Genomic DNA, 12935 nt, shown 5'->3' on the forward strand with positions numbered 1-12935 from the left:
TATATAGAAGATAATAATACAAAAGTGTTTGTTTGCCAGTGACCAGACTGATTGCCTCTTGAACTGATTCTATCTATCTTTTCTTGCCAATTAGTTCAGAGAAGCCTGATGTAGCCCTTCCCATGCCCCTCATAACACTGCTGGGGAAGAAGCTGCCCAAGATGACCATTGATGGATTTTTCCCTTGTGCTTTTGGCAGTTTCAGGACTCTGAGTTGTGGTGCAGCACCAAGTCTGTTGGGTTGTTCAGGTGAGGGCTGTTGTTCCCCTCCAGTGTCGAGGAAGACTGCATTTGTCCTGTCTCTACAATAACACCAAGACAAAGACCCTGAGAAGTCTTTAGGGCATAGATGGTTCCCTGTGTAAGATGTGGATGAACCAGGAGAATGTTTTATTGTGGACTGCCTTTTTCTTCTTTATACAGTTCTCTCTTGCTCTTCAGGATCTCCTATTTCTTTAGCCTGGAGTTACCAAAGGTGACAAAGACCACTCCTGACTCCTGGAAAATGCCATTGTGGATGTTTTCACCTGGGCTTTTCAGGTATCTTGGAAACACAGGTGAGGCGGATACTTCATACTGGGGATGTGAGGCCACACCACACGTGGAGGATGTTTGTGTCTCAGATTGCTTGGTGACTGTGGTAGATGAAGTGATGATTTTATTTCCAAACTGGTCCATTTCTTCATACTGCTCCGTGACAGTTCGGGTGGCTCCATAGAGCTTGGACCCATCAGGCCCTGTCTTCAGCTCCAAGATGCTTTTCTGCCTCCGTGGGTTCTGTGGGCTGGGAGTGTTCAGGGAGCAATACTCTGGAAAGCCTCCTTTCACCCCACCCTGGCAGCTGCCCTTGGAGGCTTCTGGAGGGCACCTCTCTTTCTCATCGACCTGATGGTTGGTGTTTGCAGGGGTGTGCTGTTTCACCGAGTTCTGCCCAGCATTTGTCTGGGTGGGCTCTGGTCTCTTCTCACAAGGAGATGTGTCACGCCCAGGTGGTCCAGCTGATGGATGGTTAACGGTGTTAGAGCTCTCCTGAGCAAAAGCATCCTTCTTTCCTGGAGTGTCTGGACAATTTGGGGAGGGGATGTCCCGTGGGGAATGTGCTGTTCTGGGTGACTCTGCTGGTTTCCTGGCGGCAGACTCAATGGTGATGTAGGAAGGTGAGGAGGGAGAGCTGACACGAGGATGAACTTGACGGGGGACCTCCAGCTCTGACTTGGTTACCTCAGTCTTTTCTACCACTTTTGCACCTTCCACAGTTGCTGCCTCCCCTATTTCCACCGTGATTCCCTCCTGCCTGGCTTTGCTTGAGACAATACTGATTTTGCGGATATTGCTGCTGCTCGTAGAGCTCTGGGTGCTCCCCAGAGATTCCTTGAACAGACCAGAGAGCCCAGCAATGTCTGACTCAGACTTGAGACTAGAGACAGAATAAAGAGCTTTCTTGATAGCCTCCTCAATGTCTAAGAGTCGGGTGAGTGTTTGCTCCTTCAGGTGGATAATCTCAGCACTTGCTCTCTCCAGGTCCCCAAAAACCGTTTCTACTGAGGAGACACTATCAGTGCCATCCTTGGCCTGTGTCTCAGCCCTGTCCTGTTGTTTGGCCTGGAGGGCCTTCTGACAAACCACCCAGTCAGGGAGTTTCTCAAAGAGGCTCCTGAGAGATTTCACATCCACTTTGCTTGTTTCCTCTTCAAACTCCTTCACCCTAGTCAAGATCTCTTGCAGCTCCTCCTGCCTCTTGATATTTTCAAAGATCTCCATAGCCTCCTTGACGTTGCCTTTCATGATCTCCTCTTTGTGTACGGACAACCTCTTCCGACGTTCATCTTCTGTTTCTCTCTTAGGTTTTTCTCTCATAATAACTGCTGGCTTCTCCTGAGCAGGTGCCTCTGCCTCCACATCAGGACATTTCGGTTGCTCACTATTTCCCGGTTGCTCCTCCTTGGAAGCGTTCTTTGGCTGCTGATGGAAGGACATTGAATGACTCGTTTGTTTCCTTTCATTCACTTGCTGCATGACTCTCTGATTTTCCCATGATGCATAAGCACAATTCTGTGATTCTGTGATTCTGTGATTATATACACATTCCCTTTCCACCTTGCTTGAGGCATTTTTTGCAATGTCTTCTCCTCTCTTTGGAGGAGTGACATGGCCCACAGCAGATGCGCTTGGCTCAGTCTGTCCTGGCATGTTAGGTGTCTGTGCTCTACCAGGACAGGCTGGATGTGATATTGAAGAGAATCTTTCCTCTTGCTGACACAGCTCAGAATGCCTCTGAACTACCTCACGGAGACAGCTTCTTGGAGCTGCTGCTTTCCCACTCAACATTCCTTGCTTGGCTTCAAAACCAACTTCTCCATTTTTCATTGGCTTTGAAGGCTCAGCTCTGTCCAATTCGAACTTGCCTTGTCCTCTTTTGCTTGCCTTGTACCTTTCCTCTGCCATCTGAAGAGGGGTTTTGGCAGTATATTTTGGCAGCTTTCTCTCAGGGCCCTGAACCGTGATAGATTTGTCCATGGATGACTCCAAAGTGCAGCATTTTTCTTGACTTTCCCTGTGGCCTGACTGTTCACACACTTCCATGCAACTTAACTGCAGCTCTGCAGTGGGAGGCTTTGGCTTGCTGATCTCCCTCAAGCCTGGAGGTTTTGGAGGCACGGGTGGAGGGATAGATTTGGTTGGTCTGTTTGTGCTGTTATTTGTAGAAGCAGAATATGCCTCGTGTAAGAGGTGCTCGGGTTTTGGTGGGGGGACAGGCTTTTTCCTCAGTGGGGCAGTAATTTCTGGTTTAGGAGAAATCTTGGGCTTCTCTGTAGAATTCTGATCACTGGGTTTGCAGGACAGAGAAGGAAGGGAAGGAAGAGGGGTCTGGAGTGCTGAAAAACATCCTGGGGCTTCATCTTTGCTGGTTAATAATGGAAGGGCACCTTCTCTTGTTGCTTTGGTTGAGGGTGGACAATGTTCTGCTTTCATCACAGCAGCTGGGGGAGGAGGAGGAAAGTCATTATCAGCTTGCGACCCTGAAGCCACTACAGCTGTCTGGTTATTATTGACTTGAGTCTCATTTTTCTTTTTACACACAGAATAGGACTGCCCTGCATTTCTGTATATCATAGCAGCTTTAAAATCCCCTTTGGAGACATTAACGTTAGACTTTTCCAGTGACTGAAGTGTGGCTTTTAAATTACCTCGGACAACATCCTCCTTTTCTACCAGGCGCTGTTCTGTGGTGGCACTTTGCAGTGCTCTGATAGCTGTCTGTACATCCCCTCTGATAACAACATCTCTTTCTTCTTGCACTGTTTGCTCTTTGTAATCAGACTCAACGAAAGGGTTTATATAGGTTTTCACAGGTGTGGCAGTATAAAGGCCATCCTTAATGCTAACATCTCTACTAGGCACAACTTGGTTTTCCTGGCTCAATAGTTGTCCTCCCTGTACTTCCTCTGAAGTACTGACCTTTTTATGTGATGCTATACTCTTCTGAGACACACTTGTGTGGGTCTGGGATGCCTCCTGGACTCTAGTGGTGGTGGTCCTGATGGCCGTGCTGGTGTTCTCCCTCATGGTAGATGCAGACTCTTGTTGACGCATGGTTGACTGAAGGGTCTTTGTCTCCTGCATACTAGCTACCTGCTGTCTGCAGGCCATGTGAACCTCCTCCCTGTTCCTCTGTAGCTTGCTTTGGACGTGGTGTTGAATGTTTTTCGCTTCTGCTGTTGCTAGCCTCAGGCTTTGCATTGCAGCCTGAAGATCACTCCCAAGGGCCTTCTCTTCTGACTGCTTCTGGCTGGCTCGCTCAGTGACCAAACTCTGGTGTTCTCCAGCCACTTCGCTCCTCTCAGCTTTCACTTTGGCCTGGGATATGCCTTGCATCGTAACTTTGGGTTCCTTCAAAGAGGCAGAGGTGGACTCTTCTTTCTCTGTATTCTTGCTGACATCTGCAACCCTTTGAATTGACTTTGTAGTTACTTTTAGGCCCCCTGACATGATTTCTTCTTTTTCCATCACTGTGGGCAGGTTCTGGGGCTTCCCAAGACATTGCACAGTGGTGCCTGTCACACCCACTGCATGCACAACCTCTCTCTCTAATGCACCCTCTTTGCCCATGCTTTCACATACAGATACCTTTTTTGCTCCCTCCAGAGCCCCTGGCTTTGCCTCTGTCATTACTTTCTCTACTTGTTCTTTGTTTGCTAAGACATGTGTATTAGTCCCCTGCAAAACCCGTGGGGCACTTTCAACTGCCCCTTGCTCTGCCTGGGAGGAGATGAGGGACTGTATCTCTGACTCCTGCTGGAGATTCTTCAGATAGTCCAGATCTCCCTTCTCAATGCAGCTCGCAAAAAGCTGGACGTTCCCCTTCTCATTGTCCTCACGCTTAACAGTTACCGTTGCCCTCTGCTCCTGAGAGGAAGCCATCAGGTTCCCTATCGTTGACTTCACATCCCCCTTGACAACTTTTTGCTGGACAGAATGGAACAGGAGGGAGTAAAGCGTCATCTTCACTGATTCTGACTTTGTCTCTTGTAAGACCATCCCCTTTTTGATGGAAGCATCTTGACTAAGGAGGCCCTGGAGAGCCTTAGCTACATTTCCACTCAAGTCCTCTTTGCCTTTAATAGTTTCACTCTGGTCCAGTAGCTGCAATGAGCTTACTTTGATCTTGCCCTCTCTGTCCTCCTCCACCAGCACGCTCTGTGGTTCCACGTTGGTTCTGTGCAGGAGCTGCAGCATGATCCCTTGCAAATGGCCTCTCACAATCTCTTCTTTCAGGATTTCTGGAGCACCTGGGCTACTGAGCTGGTACTTCACCATTTTCACACTCTCTGTATCGTTGGCTTCAATGAGGATCCCATCATGCTGAATAGCCTGGCAAGTACAAAGTGTTTCTAAAGTCTCCTTCATAGTTCTTTCCTTCAGTTCTGTTTCCCTGCTGCATTCAGAAGCACTGAATTTATCCAAGGGCGTGCTCTCAAAGAGCCATGTTGTGCTTTTCACATCTGCACGAGGGATTGGTTCTTGGGTCCCAGTACTGACTGTCACCTCTGGGTCCTTAAGAGTGTCCATGGGCTGGGTTTCGAACAACCAGGTGCAGCGTTTTACATCTCCTTTCTGTCTGTCCTCTCTCTGCACTGTACTGATAGATGAGCTTCTGTCTGCATCCCCGTAAAGGGAGTCTACAGGCTGGTTTTCAAAAAGCCAGGTAGATGTCCTCACATCACCCCGCTGAACATCACTGACACTGACCATCCTCACATACTTCTTCTGGCCCACTTGCTGGGACTCAAAGAGCTGCTTGTTGGACTGAACATCTCCCTTCTGCACATCATCTACTGTTCTGGGCACAGAAATCTTTCCTCCAGGGAAAGAGTCAAGAGGCTCTGTTTCAAACCTCCACCGGGCAGCCTGGACATCTCCTTTCTTGATATCCTCTTGGGTGACAGCCCTAATCACAAACACTTCTTCTTCCTTTTTGATCTGATCCAGGGGCTTAGTTTCAAACAACCACCGTGCACCTTTCACGTCACCTTTCATGATTTCTTCTTTTTGCACTGAGGTGACCTCATGGTATCCCCCCTCTTTGTCTTGGATAGCATATAAGGGTTGGCTTTCAAAGAGCATTGTGCAGGACTTGACGTTTGCTTTGCTCATGGTGTCTTTCTGGATCTTACGGAGCTCCGTCTCATCTACTTTGTCATGGATTTGGTCAAGCGAGTAGGTCTCAAATATGAACCTTTTGCCTCCAACATCTCCCCCCTTGATATCCTTCTCTGGAGGGATTTCCTGGATGCCTTCAGAGCTGTCCTTCAGGGTGTCCATGGGGTAATTCTCAAAGAGCCAAGTGAATTTGTGCACTGATCCAGCTTCAATCGTCCCATCATCCTTGATGACTGCTGTTGGCTTTGTTGTTGTATCTAAGGGCTTAGCCTCGAAGAATTCCTTCACTCTGGACACTTCCCCAGACTGTATCTCCACACGGCTAGAGTACCGCAGGGTTTTCTTTTGATCATCTTCACTGACAACACTGCTGCCCAATGGTTCAGTCTCAAATAAGTGCCGGACAGTTTTGACATCAACCCCCTGTAATTCATCCTGACTGTATGCTTTACTGACTCTCAAATACTGCTCCTCTTGACCTTTCAGGGAGTCCAGGGGTTGAGTCTCAAACATCCATGTGTATGACTTCACATCAGCTTGGGGCACGCTGACATCTTCTTCTTGCTTCTTTTCAGCCTTCTCATACAGGGTGTGCATGGGCTGGGTCTCAAAAAGCCACCTACAGGTCTTCACATCTCCCTGCTGGGAGATTTCCCTCTTCACTGAGGGGTACTCCCCATCTTGCGTGGCTTGGTGATGAATGACATCCATAGGCTGAGTTTCAAAGAGCCACTTGGCTGTTCTGACATCACCGGCCACCACCTCCTGCTTTGTGATCCCCCGTATTATATCCACTTTCTTGGTGCTCTCATCAAACTGGTCCAGTGGCCTGGTTTCAAACATCCATTTGTACTTCTTGACATCACCACTAATGACTTGCTCTCTGCTTACAGATGTGACTTCGTGAAAATTGCCAAAGCTATCCTTGATGGCATAGAGAGGAGTAGTTTCAAACAGGATTTGATTAGCTTTGACATTGCCAGGTGGAATCTTCTCCTCTTCCTTGGTGACAGGCTCAGCATCAACCTCCTTGATGCTGTCTAGGGGGAGAGTCTCAAATAGGGTCTTGAAAGACTTCACATCCCCTTTAACCACCTCTTTCGTGCTGGTGGCTGAAATTTCTTCCTCAAATGCCTTGGAGATACTGCCAAGGGGACAGGTCTCAAACACATGTTTTCTTTGTTTCACATCTCCCTTCTCCTCTGCTGAAAGCTCTACTTTTTTCAAATGACCCACCTCAAAATTGTCTTTCAGGGTTTCCATCGGCTGAGTTTCGAATAGCCAGAGTGTAGATTTCACATCACCTCCAATGACTTGTTCTTTGGCTGCAACACTCTCTGACACTTCTCCTTTCAAAGAATCAAGGGCCTGGGTCTCAAAGAGTAATCGCTGTTTACTGACATCTGCCCCTGTAACAAAATCTGTTGAAGCTTTGAAATCCTGTTCTTCAACAGTAATTTCTCTGATGGCATCCAGAGGCTGAGTTTCAAATATCCACCTTGCTCCACTGACGTCTGGCCTTCCTATTTCTTCCAGTGAGATCCCACGGATTATTCGTACTTTAGAAGTATCCTTGTTGATGGTATCCAGTGGCTGAGTCTCAAACAGCCAGCGAGCTGTTCTGACTGCATTGCTCTGAATTTCTTCTCGGCAGACAGACTTGATTTCATGGATGTTTCCAGTTTTGTCCCTAATTGCACAGAGGGGCTCTGTTTGGAAGAGCCTGATAGTCTTCTTGACGTCACCTTTCAGCTCCTGGATTTCTGACTTGAGCTGCAGGATGCTCTTCTCCTCCACTGAGCAGCAGCGTCCTATAGCATCCAAGGACTGGGCTTCGAAGAGTTGTTTAGCACCTTGCACATCACCTCCCTGGACAGGCTCCTTGAGAACTGCCTCTTGCATTTCAGTTTCATCTGAGTACAATTTGTTTAATGAGTCCAAAGGCTGAGTTTCAAAGAGCCACCGGGCAGTGTGCACATCCCCTCTGGCAAGGTCTGTCTCTGATACCTTCGCTGTTGTTGACAGATAGTCACCGTTGACTGACTGGTTTTCAAACCTCAGAGAAGTGCTTTTCACATCCCCACCAGGAATTATCTCATCTTCCATCATCTTCTTTGTGGCTTGATGGTCCCCAATAGAGTCAAGTGCCCAGTTCTCAAAGATCCAGCGCATGGACTGAACCTCTCCGGGAAGAACTTTGTCCAGGTTCACAGACCCCTGTGCATTGGGATCTTCAGTATTAAGCATTTCTGCCAGGTCCTCAGTCACAGCTTCTTCCAAGTTCTTCCTGAGCTCAGGATGCATGTGTCTGTAGAGCCTCTTTAGCTCATTCACTTGTCGCTGCTGGTAGAACTTGGAGAAGGCTTGCTTTGGAGGAGGCACAGGGAGCGGGTTGGGATCCTGGCTCCCCGGAGCAATGACTTGGACTGAGCCAGGGATGGGAGGGGGAGGTAAGTCCTCTTCCATTTTCTTGATGGCAACTTTAGATGATTTCTGAGGTTCTGCCATCTTTAGGGAAACAGTTTTGAAGGTCAGAATCATCTCTTACCCCCAGCCCACTGGCTGTTAGTAGTGTGAATGCCAAAAGAAAAAGACAGCCCGACAAGGGAACTCCATGCAGCTACTGAGCTCCATACCTTTGGTTCAGTTGCACACAGCACTCCAAAGCATCATACCACTGCACACACTCCAGACTTGGTGTTAGCTCTGGTTCCACAGCAACGTGCTCTAAAGCAAGGCCTCTTATCCAGGCATGTGTGGTGGTTAGTCTACAGTCTCAGGTGTCAACCCAGCAACAGCGTAACAGAGAGGCCTGATTCGGACTGTCAGCAAGAGAGATTGACCACAAGAATGACATAAAGAAGGCTTGTCATCAACTGTCAGGATAAGAGCTAATTTCCGCCTCCTAATTCCAAGTGTGAGGCAGTGTGGGAACCTGCAGTGAGTCTGCGAACGAAGGTTATGCTCCAGGAGAAAGTCAATGAGATATTTATGAAGAGATCACAAGAGTAAAAATGGTGAGAGGGAGCCAAATAAAAGTGTGAAAGGGAGCTGGAGGGATGTCCCATTTTTGGGTAGGCAGCTAGCATGACAGGTTGCTGGTAGTGCCATGGGCTGCTCGTGGCACAAGATTGGGGACTTTGGAAAGGATGCTTGATTCCTTCTGTTGGACTCATACATGTACCCCACATCATCACTTGCATAAGAATAGGTGCACAGTTCCACAATTAGAGTTTTAAGTAAAGCTTTTTTTTTTTGACTTAAGACTTGGACAGGAGTGAGGCTAACTCATGTCCCTTTAAACCTGCTCACATTTAGCCTGCTCTGCAAAAATGAGCAATTCACTTGCTACAGAGCCAGAAGCCAGTATATCACTGCTACATCACATCACAGTGTGATGGCTTTTAACTCACATTCCTTTAAGCCTTTCTTTTGGGGGTAATACTTTGTGAATTCTGGCCCCTGTGCCTGTGAACTATCCCAATTTACATTTAGACTCACTCAAACCGAATTCAGCTGGATTTCTCAGCAATGTAGGCACAGCAGTGAACAGAAGGCACAGTCGTGACAGGCTGGACAGTGGTTGTTCTGACTGCCTTTGAGCCTCACTTTCAGCATTTTTCTCCTTATCTTGGGAATTTTGAGCGCAGAACAGATGAACCGAATACCTGCGGCCTGCGCTGGATTGGCGTTTTTCCAAAGGGAAGCTATTTGAAGCCTATAATCATTATCTAAAAAGGACCATAATCCTGGTGGCTTTCCTTTCAGTAAACAGATCTGCTGATCCTTGGCATGCCTTTGGAGTTACGTCTGTAGAGTTATGCCTGGAATATTATTAGTTGTTGCTCAAAGCAATGGCGCGCAGTGTTACTTCACTCTGTTAACACACAGATTGTTCTCGCTAAAAATAAGTGCTGAACATTAGTTAAAATAAATAAATAAATAAATAAATAAAACAACAAAAAAAACCCAAACCAAACAAACCCAAACAAAGCAGAACACCAAAACCAGCGTATTTTGCAGCAAGTGCAAAACGCAAATTGTTTGTACAAGCCGACGTACTTTGAATTATCAAATGCACTTTTAAAAATAAGGTGCTTTTTTTTTTGGTGTGTTTTTTAATCTATAAACTTCTAAGCACAGGGAACGGCTGAGCAGCTGATAGCTATATTCAGTGTGAAAGCACTCCTCGCTGCCTGGTGTGGGTATGTAAATCACACTCCACCACTATCCGCAAATATTTGGTTAGATAAGGGTGCTTATCTCTAACATTTCTTACCTTGCTTGTGTTCTGGCTGTTGAGAGATTGAGTGGGGCTGTCCTTCACAGTTCTCTGGAAAAGACATGGGGAGGAATGACATCAAACTGCATAGGCAGACACATACGACAGCTGTATATATATATATGTGTCTACACTAGAGAACTGGAAACCAGTGTCGTTTTGGTTTTTTTTTTTGGTTCATTGACAGCTCTCAGCTGGGAAAAGTCAATCTTACCTCAGTTTGAACAGATGTTTTTCCAAAAGTCTCAGTTGACAAAGGAAACACGAACGCATTTGTTCAGAGTCGGGGGGAAAAACAAAACAAGCACTGATTTCCCCAAAGCTTGGTTTGTCTTATAGTTTTGTTGGTATGCCAATATTTTTAAGACAAAACACATCTACATTTTGTAATGGCATTACAAATCAAAATTCACTGAAAATTTGTTTTGAAATTATTACTGGCGGGTTGGTTTACATGGCCCCCCTAGGACCCTCCCAACCTCTGCGGATTCTCTGATTGTGCATGATTCTGTGATTATTTTTCTCATACTTTTCTTTCTCTTTCCCAACCTGAACACCTTACAGCAATGCAGATTACTTAGAACATTTTAATTAGTTCAGATTCTGGTGAAGAAATCTTTTTCATCAAGCTGTATGGCCCATTGCATCTTACTGCTGGGCAGGACACATGGTTCTTGCACAAACCAGGTCCAACATGAGCACAGGTCATGGAATAGCCTTTAAAGAAGTCTGCATCTGCTTCATTGCAGTTGTAATTCCCTGGTTATGATCTATACTTAATTATTTTCAGGTGAGAGTGCTTCAGTCTGGGCTCTTCCAGTTCAGAGCCCTTATACATGCTCAAGAGACTGCACCTCCAGTCAAGGACCCTGCAGATGGCTGGGAGTGGAAGGGAGCATGAACGAACCTGCAGAAGTCCAGAAGAGACAATGCATTTCCTATTACCCCTGGATGACCAACAGAGCCAGGCAAGAGAGAAAAATATAGCTCAGCGCCTCATAACATGTACAACATGAATGATCCTATGACCCAATGATCAGCGTGTTCTGGAAGATTAAATGACTGCATCCCCTGCTGATGTTTCCTTTTTTCCCATACATAGGGTGAGTTTGGGACCATGTGTGACCATGAGTCATGTGTGTTAGAATGGGTATAGCAGAGGGATGTACGTGTTGCTGTGTGCTGAATATTTCCCGAATGGATGTGATTGTGCAGATATGTGTATGCAGATATTAGATATCTTATTCGTGAATAAACTGTATGCATGAGCTACTGGATATAGATGTGTGTGTATGCAGCATGGATATCATGTGCAGATCAGCAACACAATTATTATCAGCATGATAATGTGATACTGTTACATTATACGTTAATATGACATTTAGATGACGTATTTCTATGGTTTTTGCAAACAACAAGGAAACCTGGCCATTCTTGGAAAAGAAATGCCATGTTCCTCCAGTGTTGTGAACCCAGGCATGTTCTCCCTCACCCTCCCACAGCCTCTGGAAGGGATGGGACACCGTTAGGATGCTGTGGTTCTTACCGGTGGTGTGGTGTTGCCGTGAGCAGCAGCAGCAGCTGCCTGGGAGAGGTAACGAGCTGACAGCTCCTTCACAGACAGCAAAGAGGACCTCCCTCGTCCTGGTTGAAGTAAGCGCCTAGTGCTGTCTGATACGTCTAAAAATGGCCACGTCCTCTTATCTGAAACAGAGACAGGTGGGCACAGTGAGTTATGTGAAACAGGGGTGATGGCATGGCACGAGCAGGGCACTTCTAAGTGGGCTCTGCTTTCTGCATGCCCCTTCCTCCTGGACTCCCAGGCAAGGTGATTGTCCCGCTCCTCAAATTTAACATTGTACCATTTTTGGTTTAGGGAAGAAATGTGGACATCTGCACTCCTCCATGGCTGAAATGGATGGTGAGACCCGAGAGCAACCCACCAGGCACACACCTGGTGCCACTGTCCTGTCATGGGGCTGCCTTCCCCTGGTACAGATTCTGCACCCATCCCTGTATCCCCAACCAAGGCCATCGCCAAGACGGAAGTGATGTGAAGGATGTGAAGAAGCCACAGTTGTTAAATTTGAATCAGCTACATTTTTTCTCCTTGACCACTTCACTCTCCCATCAGCGTGCCTCACAAGCAGCTATACCCATTAATCTTCACCTCTTCCCCTTTCAAGAAACAAAGAGATTATGAGACTACAAGATTTGCCCATGGACATAGCATGGAACATGCTCTTATTTTAGAGCGGTGATGATCTGAGCTAGCCCCCATAGAGCCCCAGTAGAGCGCAGCATGACATTCCTGACATATCCAAGATATTTGGCATTCCTCCTACTTTTGTTCAGATGCCTCCCATGGAGATGACTCCAGCTGGGGATATCTCTATCTGGTTCATGGAGGAACTGGCCATTTTGGGAAGAGGCGATCTATCAGCCGGACAACCCAAGAGGTATGCAGGGGGACCGCTTGTTGGAGTGCTCACACACAATTGGGCAGTACTCAGCCTGTGCACCCTGATGCCCACCCACTGCACTCCCTCCTGTGGCCTTCCTCCCCTACACAGCAGGGGCTTCCCTCCTGTACATATATGCTGCAACTCAGTCCTCTGGGTTAGTCGGGGCTGTCGTTTCTCTGTTACCCCTGCAAAAACACGAGAAGGTTCTTCTTTTATTTGCAGGCTTGCACTGATGCGTTTGGATTTAGTGTGGTATTTGCAATGCTTTCTGTTTGAACAATGGTATCTCTCTCCACAAATCCAGCTTTTGCACAGCCAGGAAAAGGCTGATGTACTTGTTAATATGTGCACATTGAAAACACTGCAGCAATTTTGGCATTCTTTGCCCTCAAATCTCAGTCCCCAAATATGAGATTTTGTAAATAACAATCTTAATGACTCCTTTCTTTGTTTTCTGTGTTTTGAGTTCAGATTTTCCAGCTTTTCTCTGAAATACTGAAGTATTGCTTTGCTTTTATTTTGAGGTG

The 12935-nt window shown here is 46.8% G+C and overlaps 1 protein-coding gene across 1 annotated transcript; it reads right to left on the reverse strand.

Moving 5' to 3' along the window:
* XIRP1 (xin actin binding repeat containing 1) lies at positions 245 to 8169 on the reverse strand. The gene has a single exon (XM_021388684.1). It carries the CDS (start codon positions 8167 to 8169, stop codon positions 448 to 450), a length of 7722 nt encoding a protein of 2573 aa, XP_021244359.1. The 3' UTR covers positions 245 to 447.

The sequence above is a fragment of the Numida meleagris genome, chromosome 2 (assembly GCF_002078875.1).
Source record: "Numida meleagris isolate 19003 breed g44 Domestic line chromosome 2, NumMel1.0, whole genome shotgun sequence".
Lineage (NCBI taxonomy): Eukaryota > Metazoa > Chordata > Aves > Galliformes > Numididae > Numida > Numida meleagris.

Bases quoted from the DNA above. Each gene is read 5' to 3' on its own strand.
- XIRP1 (XM_021388684.1), bottom strand. From the start codon at position 8,169: ATGGCAGAACCTCAGAAATCATCTAAAGTTGCCATCAAGAAAATGGAA.